This window comes from Ambystoma mexicanum, chromosome 2q, assembly GCF_040938575.1.
Source record: "Ambystoma mexicanum isolate Mex_15411 chromosome 2q, UKY_AmexF1_1, whole genome shotgun sequence".
Classification (NCBI taxonomy): Eukaryota; Metazoa; Chordata; class Amphibia; order Caudata; family Ambystomatidae; genus Ambystoma; species Ambystoma mexicanum.
This window is the reverse complement of record NC_090924.1, coordinates 1,176,431,122-1,176,452,320: the sequence shown is the minus strand read 5'-3', so window position 1 is coordinate 1,176,452,320 and position 21,199 is coordinate 1,176,431,122. Positions and strand designations below refer to the sequence as shown.

General features: G+C 43.1%; 1 protein-coding gene across 1 annotated transcript in view; it reads left to right on the top strand.

Annotated features, from left to right (window-relative positions):
• Positions 1 to 20,995, top strand: part of COL1A2 (collagen type I alpha 2 chain) — a 54,565-nt gene extending 33,570 nt beyond the window's left edge. The window contains exons 32-51 of the mRNA XM_069648575.1: positions 342 to 395; positions 1,988 to 2,041; positions 2,787 to 2,840; positions 2,944 to 2,997; positions 3,093 to 3,200; positions 4,488 to 4,541; positions 4,631 to 4,684; positions 5,647 to 5,808; positions 6,519 to 6,626; positions 7,022 to 7,129; positions 8,453 to 8,506; positions 8,598 to 8,705; positions 12,009 to 12,062; positions 12,283 to 12,390; positions 13,572 to 13,625; positions 13,738 to 13,845; positions 14,227 to 14,476; positions 16,680 to 16,870; positions 18,536 to 18,778; positions 20,046 to 20,995. Coding sequence (XP_069504676.1) covers positions 342 to 395; positions 1,988 to 2,041; positions 2,787 to 2,840; positions 2,944 to 2,997; positions 3,093 to 3,200; positions 4,488 to 4,541; positions 4,631 to 4,684; positions 5,647 to 5,808; positions 6,519 to 6,626; positions 7,022 to 7,129; positions 8,453 to 8,506; positions 8,598 to 8,705; positions 12,009 to 12,062; positions 12,283 to 12,390; positions 13,572 to 13,625; positions 13,738 to 13,845; positions 14,227 to 14,476; positions 16,680 to 16,870; positions 18,536 to 18,778; positions 20,046 to 20,192 — 2,127 coding nt within the window. The 3' untranslated portion in view covers positions 20,193 to 20,995. The remainder of the gene's footprint in view (positions 1 to 341; positions 396 to 1,987; positions 2,042 to 2,786; positions 2,841 to 2,943; positions 2,998 to 3,092; positions 3,201 to 4,487; positions 4,542 to 4,630; positions 4,685 to 5,646; positions 5,809 to 6,518; positions 6,627 to 7,021; positions 7,130 to 8,452; positions 8,507 to 8,597; positions 8,706 to 12,008; positions 12,063 to 12,282; positions 12,391 to 13,571; positions 13,626 to 13,737; positions 13,846 to 14,226; positions 14,477 to 16,679; positions 16,871 to 18,535; positions 18,779 to 20,045) is intronic.
• The last annotated feature ends 204 nt before the right edge of the window (positions 20,996 to 21,199 follow it).

Below are 21,199 nucleotides of genomic sequence, written 5' to 3'. Positions count from 1 at the left end.
TGGTTCCCATGTCAGTCTCAGGTGAGTGGAACTACCTATGCTGCAAAACAAGCCAATTTCCAGAGAGATAATAAATACTCTGGAGGCAAGTTAGAAATAACCAGTTCTATTCTGCAATGAAGTGAGATGGATTTGAAATATGAAAGAACCATCCACTTCATTGGCCATCCAGCATGCCTGCGGCCTCCTACTAGTGTACAAGTCCAAAATCCAATACGGAAGGTCACAGAGGGTCCATGCACACCTGCGTTATATTAAATGAGTACAAGGAAGAGTCTGCAAAATGCAAATGCCAACATTGCAGTTGTCAAACCAATAAGACCTGCTCATCTTCATTCTAGGGTGAAGCTGGAAACCGAGGCGAATACGGAAACCAAGGAAGAGATGGTGCACGCGTAAGTGAATTCCGCCATTTCTAAATGATCAGATACTTGAGTGACAGTTAACAGGAGACTTGGGTGTGGATCACTCTGAAAATATTAAGGTGCTTGGTCTGTAAGAGACATGTTGAAAAAAGTAAATAAACCATGCTTGACTGTATTAAGTTTGGTTTACATGCACAAAAATGTCAAATTAGTTACGTGTACGCCATTTTGGATGAACCAGTGTAATTGTGCAACCTTTCAAGAATGATCAAAAACATTACCTTATCTCGATTATGTCATCGGTTTATGTTGCACTTTTGGACAGGTGAGATTACCTTGGTTCTGCTGAGTTGTAAATACATAGGCGCAGCATTATAAAGCTTTTTCCAGATTTAAGGGAAAGGTATCAACGTACACCAGCGCACATTAGGCTCATTCAAAGAAAGGACTTACTAGTGATTCACAAAAGAAGTAAGAACCATAGAGTAAGTCTACATCTGCAAATATGTGTTACCTTATGCAGTCATAAAAAACTACTGCACCAGCAAAAGTGGGCCATTCCAAAAGGCATGTCTTCAAGATGTCTGTGTGCACGGGGTGGATGCATGGAAACTAGGTACACACCCACAAATGTGTAGCTTTACAAGTATTCACAAGGATTAAAATTTGCCATAGAACCATTTGTGAACACACTTAAATTACTCCAGGGTGTGCCATGTGAAGAGCCGCAAAGGTGTCTGAAAATCCAACCATGTGTTGGATAAGAACTGATATGTAAAGGAAACATAATTTGGAGGGACAGAAATACTTTTTGGGGGTCTTTTGTTGTGTGTGACGTACATTTATTCTGGTGTAAGGTTGCACCATGTCAGTCCAACAACATTGGTTGTAAATTGGACAATTATGTGAATCAGGCGTGACTTGCACAGATTTTATGATCGTAGTAAATTACACCTGATTTCTTTGCGACTAGGGTTTGTAGATGGCAGGTACAACGATGTGTAGGAGTAGTATGTTAAACAGGGGTAACTTGTCTGAAACTGCATCGTGCCAACTGTATTGCAACCAGCACAGGGGCTTTTCAGCAAAATTCATACTCACAGCATGAGAGGCACCTTTTAGAAAGGGAACTAACCAAATCGTAAATTTAATTTACATGTCAAAAACATCTGAAGTCTTTCTTCTCCAAAAAATGATATAGAGGTTATTAAATCTCTTGAACTATGAAGGTGTCCTTGGACCATCCATGGTTGTCATGGAAACAAAAAAGCTTTGCATGATTTTGATAGTGTACTAAAACAGAGGTGTTATACAAGCCTATCCATCACCTAAAGCAACGAAGACCTTATCGCCAAATGTCTTATCATATAGCTTAGTGAGAAATAAGGCCACTTTTCGTATTCATCCCAGATCACAACACAAACCCAAGTAAGCTCATGTTCAGGACCAGAATACTTCATTAGAAGCCCTGTGATTGTATACTGCATGGACGCCCTTTAAAGGCAGAGAGGACCGAAAGGAAAAGCGATATCGAGAGAGGGAAAGGACACGGCGCATGTGCAGTAGAATTCATTGATTGCCAATGATTGGTTGGTGATTTGTTATTCATATCTGTCCTTTAGGGTCCCGCTGGTGCTTCCGGTGCTCCTGGTCCATCTGGAGGTCCCGGTGACAGAGTAAGTATTGAAACAGTATGTCTTATGACAGTAGAACATCAGTGTAACTTCTGGAAACAAGATAGACTCTGCCGGTATATATGTTGGGTGTTTCAGGTGGGAGATGTTAATTACAGTGGTGCATTAAGACTTTCATACAGAGCAGAAGAATGAAAAAGAAAATGACATTATACGTCACAGGAGTATTGAATCATAATGGCCAAGTATTTGTAATTCTTTAATGAATGAAGAAGGGCATGAGTCCAAGGGTATAACGTTGTTTCATCGCCTGTCATTTCTACGACTGTATGAAATTACAAAAAAGGTAATCAACATTTTTGAGGGGCGTGGGAAAGGGCAGGGAAGGGTTGTAGGGTAGGTGAATAGTAAAAAAAAATAGGTGGTGGAGGACTGGTTTGGGGAGCAACCCCAACCCCAAAAAAAAGGGATTACCTTTTCGTAATTTTATACACGTTTAAAAGGCATTCGTAACAATGTTAGATGATGAAAGAACATCGAACCAATTCCAGATAGAGGTTTTAAAAAGCAAAATGGGCAGAAACAGCTGATATGGTGGGTAAAAGCTCAGTGCATGTTCTGGATCCCACAGATAAGGTGGTAAAGCAAGTGTGGTCTTCATCAGGGGTAGAGCCATTAGGCATGATCTTTACAATAGGACAATGTTTCGGAGGCAGCCTCTGATTTGAGTCGCCATGGTAGGACACTGCTTTCCGACTCCTTCATAAATGGTTTCCTTCCTTTGTAGGGCGAGTCTGGTCCTTCCGGCCCAGCTGGTCCCGCTGGCTCTCGTGGAGCTCCTGTAAGTATTGCTTGCACAACCTTACTAACACAACCATTCGCTCAACACATGTCTCAAATCAAAGTCTGCACTATATCTCATCTCATTGTTTATTTCCTTTTAGGGCGAGCGTGGTGAGCATGGTCCTGGAGGTCCCACCGGCTTTGGCGGTCCACCTGTACGTACCTACAACACTCACTGAATCACCACCAACAGAAAAGGCAATCTTCATATTTTGATGCAAGGTTTTCTTTTCAACTTTCTTTTTGATAGGGTGCCGCTGGTCACACTGGAGTGAAAGGAGAAAGAGGAGAGAAGGGACCTAAAGGTGAACTTGGTCCCCAGGGTCCCGTTGGTGCTTCTGGTGCAAGCGGTCCTGCAGTAAGTACATCTAATATGTATGGGCATTATTTTTCACCAGGTACTCTGCATTGCTGCTGAGTGCTGTCCTCTGTAGTCAACATTACAGGACTTCCAAAATATCTTCCCATGGCATTTGGTGTAAGATATCTGTCCAGATTCAATGTCAAATGTACATGGTTGTAGGACATTCCTCCTCGATACCTTGATGGCTTTACCTTGCTGGGTAAAAAATAGAAAACATGAAAAAAAAGACAAAGCACGCTATGGTCAATGTTATCATTTTAAAATAGCATTAGCCATACTAAGTTCAGCGTTGTAATACCTGAGAGACCTTAAAAGTCTTGTGCATTTTTGGTAGGTCTCTTTTTTATTTTCAAATCCTCCTCCCCAATAATTTGGTAAGATGTTTTTTTTTTAAATGTAGGCTGTCATTCCCTTCAACCAAACATCTGATTGAAACTAACTGGTACACTTGAAATGACGCGGCTGGAGCAATTTAAAACCATACAACAAAGGGCAAGTGTATGTGACAGCCACCATTAAATCGTTCCACTGACTCGGAGGGTGACACAAGTTAAAGGTCAAACACGTAGCATGCCCAATGCCTACTGAGGCCTGGCTACCTTCAGATGGTGGTCCTCACTAAACCCCCATCAGAAGGTACAGTTCAAACGCACTATTACAATCTTCTGGCCTATCTTCAAACATAACAAATATAGCATTGGATACCGCAGGGCCCTTGGCAACGGGGTGCTCTTCCGCACACCCAAGCCACTTACCCTTTAAAAAGACACTGAAACAGCTGGCGTCTGCCAGGATGTTCCAGCACCGGCCTCGAATCACAAAGGATTGGCTCTTAACTAGAGCAGTTCCTCGAAGTTACACCTAGCAATCACTGGACCTGGACTCCAAGGTGCCATCGTAGTCCCAGCGCCGGACTACAGGCTATACCCATGGCATGGATTGAGTCTATGCCAACCAAGGAGAAAGTCCACAAACATTCAACCTCTATTTGGCAAAAACCGCCATGTTTCAGGGTCGTTTCTCAGCAGTGGTTGATGTAATTCTCTTGCAGCACGAGGGCAACATTTTCATGAAGACCTCAATGTAACTTGGCATATCTTGCCACTCTCTGCCCGCCACCATCATACACACTGGGGTCATTTTTAAAACTGGGGCCCACAGAACTTTGACTTGATCCCAGAAAACATAAGAATATGGATGTTACTTTGGATTGCAAATGAACAATTGAACCCATGGACACTTGCCAAGGATGTTGATGTTGTGCCTCTTTTATGTACACAGGGTCCTAATGGTCCAGCTGGAGCTCCTGGTTCTCGCGGTGAAGTTGGCCCTGCCGTAAGTTTGCTTGTTTATTTCTTAAGCAGCTCCAATGCTTTTTGCTGTTGTGGTTTCTAGCTGCACCTTACATTGTCCTCCAATTACAGGGTGCTACTGGATTCCCTGGACCTGCTGGAAGAACCGGCGGACCTGGCCCTGCAGTAAGTATGCACCCAATGTTTGTCCGTCTCATACATCTAATTATTCATTTGAATGTAGATATGGACATAGCAGTGTAGAATCTTTTCAGTATTCAGTTCCACAGCCTTTTGGAAGCTCTTTGAGCATGGTAAGCGAAAGATCAACATGGTGTGGGATATTTTAAATATGCGCTTTTCCATATAACAATATGTCTACCGATTCTGAATTATTACTGACAAATCTGGTGTCTGATTTTAATATTAGAGTGTAGATTATGAAATATAAAAAGCTGGTCAGATAGCTCAAATAAAGCACTGGCTGCTAAAATCTGTTTTCAACAAGGCAGTGACTAATTCAAATCCTGGCAAGGCCGACTCAACCTTTCATCTTTCTAAGGCTGATACAATGAGGACCATTAAATTGAGTAATAACTGGGTAATACGAGCACCTGTCATTTACATCACTTTGAAAATACTTTCATGTTGCCTGTGGCCTTTTTTTCAAGGGCTTCTCTTCGGGAGATTCTCACCAAATCATTTGCCTGTTTACCAATTATGACTGCCAATGCAAACCATTGATACTATCATTTCAAGGGCCACACAGAAGGGGTTCAGTGTTAAGTGGCATGTTTGCCAAACATGTGCCACCCTGTCATATAATATGGAAATGGTCCCTGATGCCTAACACTGGGAGTCCCTTTTGCCTGGAAATTATTGTTGATAAATAGATATAAACAATCCACTTATATGGACTATGATGTCCTGTGGCACATGAACACCACTATCCAGCTCATCAACATATTGCCCCAGAGTCAATCCCTGATTGGATGATCCTGGGGCAAGACTTGCAAGTATCCGTCACTATAGGAGGAAAACTGAATGAGCCCTTTGTTAATCCTATTGCGCTATAACATATTGATCACATTCAACGTTTTCCGCAGTGTGAGCTATTGTGTATGTACTCAATGTTTCTTTGCCTTTAGGGTATGGGTGGCCCTCCCGGCCCATCTGGACATGCTGGTAAAGATGGTCCCCGAGGTCCTCGTGGTGATTCCGGCCCAGTCGGTCGTCCTGGCGAACAAGGTGGTCTCGGCCCCCAGGGTATCTCTGGAGAGAAGGGTCCATCTGGTGAACCTGGTACTGCTGTAAGTTATCATTTGATTCTTTGAGGGGTTGTGTCGAAAATTTGATTAGGATTAGGAATGTGTTCTCCATGAGCTTTTGCAAAAAGAATCGGGGTAACAGGATCATTCTTTAGAGTTTATTACACCACACATTCTGTTGTATGGTACGCTGCCCTTAAATCAAACAGCAGTGCAGAACAGTACCATTGGGGTTCCTGCTGATATACACGCTGTACTGTGTAACTTGGGCCTGGAAGCAACAATGTCATGGGAGGTTTTCCCTGATGGTCCAGAGTGCGTTTCCCGCACCTCCACAATGAGTGATTTTTTAGTTACCTTCTTGTGGCATGGAGGTCTTTGGATATCGGCTACTGTTGTAGTCTGTTCTTCATCAGTCTTACTTTATGGAATTATACCAAAATGGGAATGTACACTATGGTTCTTGACCTCAAATGTCCAACTCAATATGTGTTGTTTAGAATTACCAACGGTGAGTGGCACAAGCATAGCGATTGCTTGCTGTAGTGGCAAGCCTTTGAATAAGACTCTCATCTCCAACTGAAGCATCAAACCACTGAGTTGTAGGGTGGTGTAGAACGACCCAATTGCCACATCATGTACAGGCTGGTATCTAAGCTATGGGCACTATGTAGGCAATACGCTATTGAATGGTCAAGTACAACTTGATCGGAGCAGTACATGGATTGAGCTGGTCTCCTTCTTCTTTTCAGGGTCCTCCTGGTAGCTCAGGTCCCTCTGGTGTTCTTGGTGCTCGTGGTATCCTTGGTCTTCCTGGTACAAGAGGTGAACGTGGTCTTCCTGGAGGCCCTGGAGGCAATGTAAGTATTTGAAATGAAAGGCTCTGCATTGGATATATGTGTAATGCTATTAAAGACCCATATGTTTTGTCTTTCCTAAATACCATCTAACTATTTATTCTACATGGCTCCACCATTTAGGCATTTTAGGGAAGAGCCGAATAGTTACTTACCATTCAGGAGATATCAACTAAATATAATATTACACATCAAGAAAAGATTATCTTTTATAAATATATCTATGTAGATGATGTAATTGCAATTGGTTATTTATAACGTGCTTTACACCCAGAGGTTTCTTGCAAATTCATATATGATAGATCATTGACAATTGATGCAATTGATGTGTAGTGATTGAATACTACAATGGACTGAAACTAATTTAAATGCCCCGGTTCATTGTGTTTCCTTCATAGGGAGAGCCTGGTGCTACTGGCCCAACCGGTACCGCTGGCTCCCGCGGTGCTCCAGGTCCAGTTGGTTCTGCTGGCATGAACGGCCCTGCTGGAGAGGCTGGTCGTGATGTAAGTTGCCATGACAATATGCATAAATGGGCAATGATATCAAATGGGGAGATAGTGCCAATTAGGAAATATGCTTGGCATGGGTAACTGCAAAGGTGAATGGTATTCCCCAGGCCACCCACTTCCCAGGTAGAAGCAGTATGCTTGGGTTGAATGGACAGTATGCACATATTATTCAGCGCTCTAAAAAACAAAATGGTGCCTTCCCATAATTCCTCCTGAGAGGTCAGTTCACAATCCTGTTTGCTTATAATGTCTCCCATAGGAAAAAAGGTCAACCGTAGATGTGACCCATCCGTGCTCCAACCATGAACTGTGCAACCTGAGGCTCTACAGGTGGATTGGATTATGACTCCCATAATCCTGCATTGCAGACAATATGAAAGAGGGCTCATTGGAGTTGTAGTCAAAACTATTTGGAGAGCCGAAGGTTGCAGACCCCTGATTTAGAAGACAAAGGCAGAGGAAATGGCACTCTTACATATCCAAGAACAACGCTTACTTATCTCTTATTACACTTCTGTGATGGAGCCCTTACATAAAAAGATGGAGTCAATGTTTTTTTATTAATTGGGCAATGATTGTATTACAGTCTGCCCATGATAGAAAAAGAAAAGTCCTTTTTTAATGGTTTCTGTGTATGCAATGCAGTAGCCAACCCTCTGGTAGTGAACAGAGGCACCATTACTATTTTGGCCTAACTTGTTAACCCTTTGTGCTTATCTTGATGTAAGGGGTATAGGTGGGAAATGCATAAGCTCTCTTATTATCATCTTGGTCACAGCCATTATGGTCCTACCTACCAAGTAAAACCTCTGAGCAGTTTGTTCTGCCCACCGCGCAACATGCATACACCTAACACGCCACACTGTACTACATGTGATGGACAACCGATTCAAGAGAAAAGGTAGAGCGCATTGTCAAAATGTCCGAATGGCAGATATTACTGACCTATGTAATGTTTTCTATTCTCACAATAATAGTCATACTTTGAGGCGTTATTTAATAGTGTGTGGTCTGTTTAGTTTAGTGTCATACATAAGGCTTTCCGTATGTTAGTAACACATCTCATAATCTAATTCTGCATTGTTCATAGTTGAAACAAATGGGTCAATTTTTAAATGTGACTCTGTGATGCTGTACAAGAATGCACAGAGACTCAGCCTCAATCTGCAGAGCAGAAACTGTAGATGTAAGAAATGTTTGTATGGCCAAGTTATTGGAGACTATGGAGCTGCCCAGCTTCTTGGATAGATCAGAACTTTATTTGACGGTTCACTGTAAAAGGTATCTACACAAATAAACTCTTCCTGTCTTTTAAAGGGTAATCCTGGAAATGATGGTCCACCAGGCCGCGACGGACAAGCTGGTGCCAAGGTAAATTGGTTTCCTTATATAAAAACTTTGTCTGCATATGTCCTCATTGTTTCTCCTTTGTATAAACGTTATGCATTTGTTTTCAATTTAGGGTGAGCGTGGATATCCTGGCAACACAGGAGGTGTTGGACATGCCGGCGCCCCTGGTCCCCATGGCTCTGTTGGTCCTGCTGGCAAATCTGGAAACCGTGGGGAGCCTGTAAGTGATGCAAAAATTAAAGCAGTTCCCCTAAATTACAATTAGCAACCGTCTTCCTTCCAGCGCCTATATTGAAACGATATGATTTGGGCCGATCTGGCTGTCATCATCCAACAGACAAGGCTAATAAGCAATTGTAGATCCAACAAGACACACGGAGGACCAAACCTAATAGCTGAACCCAAACAGAGATAACATCCCCTTGACAGGCACTGGAAACTCATCAGGAACAGGGTTCGCCTTGAATCCACACAAACACAACAATATGCTAACTCGTTCCTCTGCACCAGCAAACAATAGACTGCAGCTATAGCCCTCGATTAATTCGGCCTAGCTGCACACATACTTGTACACCTCCATGATCACACATTCTACTGACCGCACACAACCACCGCACCACACCTAGCACTAGAATGCAGCTACACACCTGGTAAACCGCACTGGCTGTACACATGCCGAGTGAGCTGAAGCACTTTACTACTCTCTCCACTGACCTGGAATACGGTCCCCGAGGGCGTTCAACCCACAGCGCTTTGGAATCATACCAAGGTGCTATACAAAGGCCCAATAACATAAAATTGCTAAGAAGTTAGCTGCAACAATTTCGAAGCTATAAATGCAGTCATATGTCAGAGTGGACACTAGGTTTTGTTTGTTTTGTTTTTGACAGGGATGTTCAGGAATAGGTTAGCACAAAACACTGGGCTGATAACATTGACATTTAAAAAAACGTGTATCACGACAATAGAGTGTGTACGACAGGAAGAAATTGGGTAGAAAACAAATACAAGTTCTAATCCAACATAGAATTCAGCTATCCAACGAGGCACCTAGCTAGCTGCCAAACCTGCGAAGTTAAATAAAAACTTTAATAAGTCAGACATAACAAGAGGACTTTATCATTTGCAGGTCTAGGAATAACTACGTCGACTATTTGGCTTTCTGTGAAACTAGATTTTTTTTAGTGCTTAACACAGATGGTGAATTGTATGTTTGTTTTTAGGTGAATACAGACAAGGCTCTACAGATACTGATTTATTAGATGATGGAAAACGTAGATATAAACTAACCCGTTTGCCAATTTGATGGATTAATGCAGTCATAAGGTTTACTTTTATTGCTCCGAAATAGTGGATGCACATGATATTGTGCCTTGTGCGCACACACAGTTATGTACAGCATCTTATCTGCTGGTATTATTTCATGGATCAAACTCAGTGGATAAGAGACAATTCTCTACTTGGACGTCCATAAGATAGTACGACATGCTTTTAATTGCAAAGAACCAGGCTATGTGGTGCGCCAGGGCACCCACATAAGGGTTGGTTCTGTGCTCCGGCTCAGGGTACACCAGATAATTGGGATCCACCAAGCAGTTGTGAAATGGAAGGAAGAGGAGTAGCTTACACAGACGTGCAGCTGCAAGATGCTTTTGAATCCAGACTAATATCACTCCCATCAATGGCTGAGATGGAAAGGAGAGCCAAGACAAATTGGGCCAATGGTGTTCTCGCCATACAAAATAGTATTTTCTTTCTAGAGCTTAAATGTGGTTAGGCTCAACTCACTCAAATCTAACATTGATATTTCAATCAAATCTGAATGTTGTTAGAATTAAATATGGCTGTGTACCAAAGGGGACAAAAGGAAGCAGTGGCTGGAGACCAGTCCCAAGAAGTTAGGCAAAAGCAACGTTGCCTTCTTGAATAAAATGGGCAATGCCAGGGTCTGAAGACAACATAGTAAGATTATCTGTTCCACTCTCTCCGGTGGTTCAAGGGAAAGGCCTGTAAACATTCTAGGTGAGGGTCAACCCTATTATCTCCACTCGAATACTATGAAACATAGACTATTGGCCTCAATAAACAATAGCATTGGCCAATAGTGCACGAAGAGAAGACAAAGATTGGAAACAAGAGTAGCTTCTGTACTGAAGCTCTGACACAACATGAACCTAAGCCAGTAGAGAAGGCTGTCTAGCCTCACATAGGGCTGCATTTACTCCCTTGTTTTAAATAATAAATAACTATACAATGGTACAACTCAAGCCAGTACACAAGCAGCTGTTCAATAATAATCCTTTGGATTGGTTGCATGTGTACCTTAGTCAGCTGGAGATAACAATTGTTTGTGGACGCTCATCTTTCACAGGCAGCTTGCGGTTCATGCTTCGATAGGGAAGGGTCCTTTATTCAGCTGTATGATCTACTAGGAAATCAGTGTTTTTGCTTGCCACGTTGTCAAGAAGTTTCAGCAGTCATTTATAATAAACATTTAGATCATGTCTTTCTCTCTTGCTCTGTAAAGGTAGGTCTTAGCCAAACATCACGACGAGTCATGCTTTTAAATGACAATTTTATATGGCACATGCTTGCTTTCTACTAAAGTTTGGGTTCTTGGCAAGTCCCCATTTCTATTTGCTTTCTGTAAGACACTAAATCATGCATGAGCAAGTAGCCTCTGTTTTCTATTTAAAACAGAGCTGTAAACCAGTTGAACATATATTTTAAAGGCAGCTTCCAGGCATAGTCCTAACGTCCCATAAACTTGGAAATATCCACAGAGAGATTGATTTTCTCTGTTCCCTTCTCCCCCTTCCTCAGACTTGACCATTCTGCCCGGTTGTTTAAGATACTTAAATCTACTGGATGGCGCGTAGCTAGCTTGAACCAAATGTTGCCCGACAATACTGTGGTATTCTTTTATCTGAAAACCAATATCCCTAAAAATACAACCTGCCTAAAAAAATTTGAACTAAATAGACAAATGTAAATGATAAACATTTTTTAAAAAAAAGAAGCATATTTAAGGAATATAATAAGTAATAGTATATATTTAAGTACGTCTTCACAGTCAGAAATTGATGTTTTTAGTCGACTTGTTGATGGTAGGATGAAGTGTTGATAATAGTATACTTGTATTTTATTACATTAAAACTTGTGCTTTCTATTGTGGATTATAATTGTATTTATGCGTTTGTTGTGTTAAAGGTTTTGTTTAAAACTATATAAACAATCCAAAAAATGTAACAGAGGGAGAATATTACCTTCAGTTGTGATTGACACTCGACACTGATTAAAGGCAAACACTTTCCTGTATTTGCATAACATAGAACAATAACCACATGCTCAGCCATGTTACCTCGTTGCTTTTACAACAAGAAGATGTGTATCTCTTCATAAGCATGTGATCATGTTGGAGTACTGCACTATCTTCGATTTCTAATTGACTTAGGCAAGCATTTGTACAAATGTGCTTTTCCTTAATTTAATTTTACTATCCTTTTGTGTTTGTTTCCTCTAGGGACCTTCTGGATCTCAAGGCCCTGCTGGTTTACCTGGCGCAAGAGGTCCCGCTGTAAGCACATTGCATTTCTATACCTGTATTTATGTGGACATGTTTTAATGTGTCAGCTGTTTAACTATCACCTCTAAACAATACATGTATGGATAGACCTAGTCACATATTGTAATAAAGCTGTACACAGCTATTCTTAGCATGTGATCCGAATTCACCATCTTCTGTATTGTGAATTTCAGCTTGTTTTTTAAGGTTTTCTTCTTTTTCATCTTAATAGGGCCCAGCAGGATCACGAGGTGATAAGGGTGAGAGTGGAGAGAAAGGAGGCCGTGGTCTAGATGGACGCAAAGGACACAATGGGTTACAGGGTCTCCCCGGTCTTCCAGTAAGTGCCTATACTTATGCTGAAAGTGCTAAAGGCCTATTGCTCTTAGGCTACACCTTGTTTTCCTATGCTTTCTCGTTCATGTGTCCAGGCACTCCTTCCTAGTCACATACCTGGGCACTCTTTGCTAATGACATGGCTGGGCACTCTTTCATATCCATGTCCTGCTCACATGCCTATGCGTGTGTGCAGGCACACTTTTCGATTCATATGTTTTGACACTCCTTCGTATTCACATGCCTGGGCACTCCTTGCTATTCACATGCGTGTGCACAACTTTCTATTTGCATGTCTGCTATTCATTTGCCTGTACACTCCTTGCTAGTTAACTGTCTGAGCACTCCTCCCCATTCATATGCCTGGACACTCCTTTATATTCCCATGCCTGGACACGTCTTCCTATTCACGTGCCTGGGCATTCAGCACTCATCCATGTTCGCATGCCTAGGCACTCCTTCCTAATCACATGCCTGGGCACTCCTTATTCATGTGCTTCGGCACTCCTTCCTAATCACATGCCTGGGCACTCCTTATTCATGTGCTTCGGCACTCCTTCCTAATCACACGCCTGGGCACTCCTTATTCATGTGCTTCGGCACTCCTTCCTAATCACACGCCTGGGCACTCCTTATTCATGTGCTTCGGCACTCCTTCCTAATCACATGCCTGGGCACTCCTTATTCATGTGCTTCGGCACTCCTTCCTAATCACATGCCTGGGCACTCACCTCAACTATTTACCTGCCACTTTTCTACCCAGGTGTGTGTGTGCTCTTTTTCTGATCCATGTGCCTCAGCACTCCTTCCTTTTCACCTGCCTGAACACGCCTTCCTATTTGCACTCCTCAGTACTCCCTCCTACTCACATGTCTGGGCACTCCATCTTATTCACATGTCTGGGCACTCCCTTCTACTCAGGTGCCAGGACACTCCTTTCTGTTCACGTGCCTGGGGTCTCCTCACTACTCATGTGCCAGGACACTCCTTTCTGTTCACGTGCCTGGGGTCTCCTCCCTACTCATGTGCCGAGACACTCTTTCCCATCCTTCTGGCATTCCTGTTTTCTTTCCGTGATATTAATTACATTTTACTTGGCTGGTTTTGTGCATATTTTGTATATTTTGTACGACATATATAGTTTACTGTTTACATAATTATAATTGTCGTTTCTTTCGGAAATAGGGTACTAGCGGAGAAGCCGGTTCTGCAGGTCCCAGCGGTCCATCTGGACCCAGGGTAGGTACATTGTTTGTAACACATTTAGGTTTTCAATCAGAAGAGGCGCTAACTTTGATACTTGATATGTTTTAAAGTCTTTGCTTCAAATAATCATTGTTACTTTTCTTAGGGTCCTGCTGGTCCTTCTGGTCCCCCAGGAAAAGATGGTCATTCTGGACAGCCTGGTCCCGTTGGCCCCGCTGGCGTTCGTGGTTCTCCTGGACACCAAGGTCCTGCGGTGAGTCAGTCTTTTGATTCTAAATTTGGTAGGCTATGGTATCTGGCGAATTGCAAACACAAGCTCAGAATGGACTGTAGATTAATAGGGAATGGCCTGAACTGCAGGTCCATCTGGTTAGTGTACAACACTTCTGTGGGTCAAGGAGGGCCAGTATGATGACTTAATGCACCAATGTTATTGGCCCATTGTCTATTAAAATTCGGTACATTTTACCAAATATTTGCGCACGGGTACTACAGGCTCAGTTTCTGTCAAGCAGTAGTGAAAATCAATGTGTGACAGTGGTCCACTTTTTTATTAGTACCTGGGCGAAAATGATGTCCTAGTCCAACCTTGTGAAAACAAACAGATTACATTTTCCATGCGTTCCAATTTCAGGGTCCCCCTGGTAGCCCTGGCGCCCCTGGCCCAGCTGGTCCTTCAGGTGGTGGCTATGACGGTGGCTTTGAGGGCGGTGAATTCTACAGAGCTGACCAGCCTTCTCTCAGACCAAAAGACTACGAAGTGGATTCCACTCTGAAAACTCTGAACAACCAGATTGAGACCCTCCTGACCCCAGAAGGCTCCAGGAAAAACCCTGCCCGCACATGCCGCGACTTAAGACTCAGTCACCCAGAGTGGTCTAGCGGTAAGTAAAAGAAAAACCATTACTCAACACACCGGCTTTTGCAAAACAGGCTCTGGCGGCTTTTGTCGTGTTTCTAGTTCTAAAGCGGTCTGTCTGTAAAAATCACAATCATAAAAGCTAGAAATGGTTCCAGGGCACTGATATTGTGAGAGAGGAACACCGTCATATAGACTCTTCTCGTGGTCATCCAAGGGTAAATGTAACATCCATCTCTGCCCCATTGAGGTATATCCCCAATTTCCAACATAAAGTGCTGAGGTTGCCCACAATGCTATCTTATTTTTGCAGTGTGACTGTGGTTGGTTTTTGTAGCTTAGCATCCGCAAGCGCCTGCTGGGTGCCACACAACTCATGCAGCCCCTGACTGAAGTTCATGGCGCATTCGAATGATATTTCATCAATAAAGCTTAAACAAACCAAAATGCAATAGAATAAAAGATTTTCGAAAAATAAAAGTGTAATCAGATCTATAATTTAGACTTATGCCTAAAACAGTTCAAGCTTTATAAAAACAAAACACATTTTGTATGACATTTATGCTACACTGCAACTATGCAGTATAGTTTGATGCACGTTTTATGCAACAATACTGTACAATAGTTGTATGCAACTGTAGTATTATTTCCTAAAGCCTTGCCGTTTACAACACAACATCTATGTAGTGATGAAAAAGCCGTAAGTTAACATGTAAGCATTGTGGAGAATTTGAAGGAAAGAAATGCCCATTGTAGATCTGAGTCCCTATTTAATACTGGGCTGCTTGGACTGCTGACTCTTATGGCATGTGATATTATTTAGTACTGGACCGCTTGGACTGCTGAATCGCTGAACCTTATGGCGTATGATATTGAATCTTATGGCGTGTGATATTATTTAGTACTGAACTGCTTGGACTGCTGACTCTTATGGCGTGTGATATTATTTATTAGTACCCAGTGAGAGTCAAGCAAAATGCAACACGCATTCTGATTGGCTCTCACCGTGTCCTTACCTTGCCGTGAATCCTTCAATTCTCGGCCAGGATTCCAGCTGCCTTGTCCTCGGCGGGGGGCAGGGGGGTGGTCAGCCTCTCAGCCAATGAGGAGGCTCGTAGCGGGGCCATCCCTGCTCCGAGCCTCCCCACGGCTGAGAGGCTGCCTTCGTCCCCCACCGGGGACTCAGGTAAGCTTTTTATTTTATTTTTTTCTTCCTTTCCCTCCCTACTCCCTGCCCTCCCCACCCCACTTACCTGCTTGCTTCTGCGTCCCCGGTGGGGGACGATAGCAGCCTCCAGCAGTGTGGAGACTCGGAGCAGGCCATCCCCGCTCCGTGCCTCCACACGGTTGGAAGCTTCCATCGTCCCCCGCCAGGGACGCAGGTACGTTATTGCTTTTTTTTCTTTTTTCGCCTCCCTCCCAACCCCACTTACCTTCTGCTTCTTTTTCTTTTTCGGGAGCAGACGCTTCGCTCGGGCCTATAACTATAGGCCCCAGGGCATTACCTGAGTCGGTAATGCCCCCGCCGCTCGGGTCATATTGCTTAAGTACTGAACTGCTTGGACTGCTGAATCTTATGGTGTGTGATATAATTTAGTACTAAACTGCTTGGACTGCTGAATCTTATGGCGTGTGATATTATTTAATACTGGACTGCTTGGACTGCTGACTCTTATGGCATGTGATATTATTTAGTACTGGACCGCTTGGACTGCTGAATCACTGAATCTTATGGCGTGCGATATTGAATCAAATGATGTGTGATATTATTTAGTACAGAACTGCTTGGACTGCTGACTCTTATGGCGTGTGATATTATTTAGTACTGAACTGCTTGGACTGCTGAATCTTATGGCATGTTATATTATTTAGTACTGAACTGCTTGGACTGCTGAATCTTATGGCGTGTGATATTATTTAGTACTGGACCGCTTGGACTGCTGAATCGCTGAATCTTATGGCGTGTGATATTGAATCTTATGGCGTGTGATAGTATTTAGTACTGAACTGCTTGGACTGCTGAATCTTATGGCGTGTGATATTATTTAATACTGGACTGCTTGGACTGCTGACTCTTATGGCATGTGATATTATTTAGTACTGGACCGCTTGGACTGCTGAATCTCTGAATCTTATGGCGTGTGATATTGAATCTTATGGCGTGTGATATTATTTAGTACTGAACTGCTTGGACTCTTATGGCGTGTGATATTTGGATTCAATGGCAGGTTTCTACTGGATCGACCCCAACCAGGGCTGCACTGCAGATGCCATCAGAGTTTACTGCGACTTCTCCACTGGAGAAACTTGCATTCATTCCAACCCAGAAACCATCTCAGCCAAGACCTCGTACGTGAACAAGAACCCCAAGGATAAGAAGCATGTATGGGTCGGGGAAGTCTTGAACGGTGGTACCCAAGTGAGTATTCAAAATGAAACCATACACTAATTACACGTTTATGTTCAGTCATCAGTCAAACCAATAAACAAGGGCTTTACAATGCTACAATGGCTTATTTTCAACCACAACCAAAAGTAAGTTGCCACTGAACCAACATACCTGATCCCATATGTTTACAGTAATGTTTGATGGGCCTATCATTATCTCATGATGTAAACCATGCACTGGCTCTGTGGTCAACAGTGCTATTTAGCACGCAAGGGAGAAGTGCCAAGCAATCTGCGGGCCAGGAACACAGCCTTTAATCCTTGATAAAACCTGCATTCCATGCAGGCCACAGGAATCCTTCCCTTAAGCCACCATTTTCTATTCAACACACCTTTCACTCTCTGGCCCCCACCCACACGTGGACTTGCTCTCCTAACTCCTAAGGACTGGCACCAATCCACACAACACCCCCTCCCTCACGCAGGCCCTATAGTCCCACATATCTCAAGTCAGCTCTCTGTCCACCTCATGAGCATAATAAATGCACTCAATTTCTATGTCATTGGCAGCCATCTTAGTTTGTAGTTTTTGTAAGAGACTCCGGCATGCATGAACTGCACAAAGCTGAATTCCCTTAAAAAGCTATTATCACCGCTGCTCATATGCCCAGGGTCCTATTAGCTATGTACACTTTGAGGGGTGGCATGGCTTTGCCGGATAGTAATGCCGAGGGCCAGCATTAGGGCCCTCTACCTTGGGCCGAAGGGTCACTAACAACTGCTAATGCTATCCCTCAGCATTCTAAAAATGCGCCTATATAAAATTGTACACCAGTTCCCAGGGCTGTGCCATTTGTCATATTCCTATTTCTAAAGATCCAGGCAAGAGCTGTAGGAGAACTCCCACAGCCCGCTTTACACATGAATGCCATGCTTTTACAGTGCTACCTCATCTTGCTCCTCTTACACTCACCTCCCTCTCAAATTCCTCATTCCTGTTTAAGAAAACATTAAATCCTATAGCTTACTTTTGCGGACTGGTGTGCTTCCTTGGTCGCACTTCCGCATTCTCTCCCTGACCGCCATGAACAGAGGACAGAAGCTCTTTCTTGAGCTCCCTTTGCTTTGTACAAAGCATCCATTTTTTTTGTAGGGTCTTTTTAGTGGTAAACAAGTTTGCGCTCATTGCATGAACCAGTTTACCCCACAAATAAATCCCACTAGCATTTCAGACATTTTGCTGGGGTGCTAATGACCAGAATTGCCTCTGTAGCGGGTCTTAATGGCTGGTGAGAGTGCTGCTGCCGTCTAATGGCTCTCGCTGGCTAGGGCAGTAACCACCCTGTATATCCCACTCCAGGAACCATTATCACCTAATTATTAGAACTGTGCCACTCCATTTTTCTCAGTCCAGCTTCCAACATTCCAAGCTCTAAATGGCTCGGACATGTGACAGCTGTGAAAAATAAAGTTCTGCGATATCATGAAATCCTTAGCCACTAGTTTAGGCTCTAACATATCTCAGTCACATTTCTTCATCTGTGTGCAGTGTGCCTTCTTCAAGCTACATGTGCTCTTCTTGCTTTAGTTTGCAAACATTGAGCAACATGGAATATAATGCACACAAATATTCAGAAACTAGCTGCAGTTTGAGGCTTACCGTAGATTTCATGGGCGACTTGTTTTTTTGTTCCAGTTTGAGTACAACGAGGAAGGCGTGACCACCAAGGATATGGCCACTCAGTTTGCCTTCATGCGCCTTCTGGCCAACCACGCCTCCCAGAATATTACCTACCACTGCAAGAACAGCATCGCATACATGGACGGCGAGACCGGCAACCTGAAGAAGGCCGTCCTTCTGCAGGGCTCGAACGATGTGGAACTCCGGGCTGAGGGCAACAGCAGATTCACCTTCAGCGTCCTTGAGGACAGCTGCACTGTAAGTAAACCAGAAGACCTGCCATGTGGCCTCATTTGTAATTCAGTTCCAAACATGCAATCATTACATGGTATGCTGCGCACATTTACAAACTCATGTTCTTTTATTTCTAAACAACCATAGTAGATCAATTGGAAGGCCTTAGCCTCTTTCCATGAAACATGAACTCACCTTTCCAACCTGCACACAGGAATGGTGCCGCATTGCTGCTGGCAATGATGCTTGCGTCCTACTAGTTATTGCGGAGCCATGCCAGTGTGTTTGAATATTAGATCTAAGTGGTGACATTTTGATGGATTACAAGAATGGACACACACCTTCCTGATTTCATAAGACAAAAGTAAAGAGAGATAGATATCCAGATTAATATGGCAATGGGGTTACACCAGAAGCATGTTTACCCACAGGAATAGGACTAAGAAGCTTTGTTTTTTCAGGCACCCATGCAATGGCGTACACTGTGGGATGCTACTAATATTGACCACCGCTGTGTGATCTGGGTGCCCTTAAGCCCTTTATTTTCTATTGAATCTACAGCTAGAAATTTAGTGAGGAGATATAGGGCCACATTATGAGCATGCTGGTCCGGAACAAATGCTGGTAAAACGGCCGGTAATACTGTTATACTTTCCAGACCGGCATACTCCGGGTCTGCTGGTAGGGGGAGAGAACCGCCGTCAGGACTGACCTGCCGGTTGTTCAGGCCTGTTCCGGCAGATAAATCACTGAAGAACCAGGTCCATCAGTAGTTCGCATCCCATGGAGTCCAATATGACGCCATTGGAATGAGAATTTACCGTCACCCCTAATATCCCGTAATACCTGAATATATCGGGCGGCTGAGACGGTAATGCAGGTTTCCAGATAACCTGCCGGACTTACCGGTGGGATACTGGGAATGCTGTACTGACACCCCCTGGTGTATTAGTTAGGGTATTTCCTATAAAGCAAGGTTCTTTGCCTACACCAATTACCCCCAAAAACCTACTGTGATGCTGTACACACTCCTTTATCTTTCTGAATCTCAATGAAATCACTGTCGTCATTGAACATGCATTTCAGCTATTATAGGTTTTAGTAAAATAGGTGACACCCATTTAGATCAATCCAGGCTACATGTTTCTCGCTAAAATGTCACTCATTCATTAAGATAAGTTGGAGGAATTTCCATGGCTGAGAAAGTAACACTTCCCTTTTACAATTGTGTTTTACACATGCAGAACAATATTTGTTATCAGTGTTCTAATTATGTGTTGTTTTATTCCAGAAACACACTGGTGAATGGGGCAGAACAGTCATGGAATACAGAACAAACAAACCATCCCGCTTGCCCATTCTGGATATTGCACCTATGGACATTGGTGGTGCTGAGCAAGAATTCCGTGTGGACATTGGACCTGTCTGTTTCAAATGAATGGACTCAAACTAACTTAAACATGCTCTCTCTTTGCCATTTCTCTTTTGTGTTCTGAAAACTGACTCCTTCCATTTCCTCTGCTCACCTACTTGCTTAAACTCTGGGCGAAAGAGAAGGAGAAGGATCGATTGGAGCATTGTGCAATACACAGTAATACAGCCTCCGAGGGACTCGGAAGTCTTTCAAGATGGTAACAACTTGATGTGGGAAATGTCAACCTTTGTACAAAAATAAATAAAAAATAAAAATAAAGACCCTGAAAGTTTGTACCACTTGTGGCCTTTGAATATCTCCCACAGAGGAAGTTTAAAACCACAACTTCCAAAGGTTTAGAACTACCTCAGACGCTTCCACCGTAGGGTGACCCACATCGTTGATAGGTACTCCCTCCCTGCAATAAAATATCAAGGTGCTTCTCGCCTCACGTATGGTACAATGGTGCAAACTGCAGTATTACGGCTCTCAAATACTTGAAGAACTTCGATGGTGCTAACAGCGTTTCAAAACCACTGTTTCTATGTTAAGCTGTATTGTATGCTTTGGAAATTGTTTTAAATTCCGATTCTCCAGTCTACTGAAGCCCACCGCTTAAGCATGTGGACCATTTCCCTCCTTTGTTGCCATCTTCCTTAAATTCAGGTGTTCATTCCTTTTAAATCTCATCTTCATCCTCTCAGATTGGGTAGAAGGAGGCATCGTTGCTCAACAAAACTAAATTGTACCTATTTTTTGTATATGTGAGATGTTTAATTAAATTGTGAGAAATTTGAAATAAAGCATGTCCAATGTTCCGAACGAAATCCTCCCGTGCGTTCCGTTCCTTACTTACATGGATCCTATTGTCTTTGGTTTTCCAAAATCCCTGCAATGAGAAACTTTAACAAAGCCGCTATGTGTCTGATGCATATCCATATCTTTGCTTGCTTTGTTTCCCTCCCATCTATAGATGTCTTGCTTAAATGCCAAGGATGTGACAAGAGCTCTGCAGAGTATAGGCACAGTCC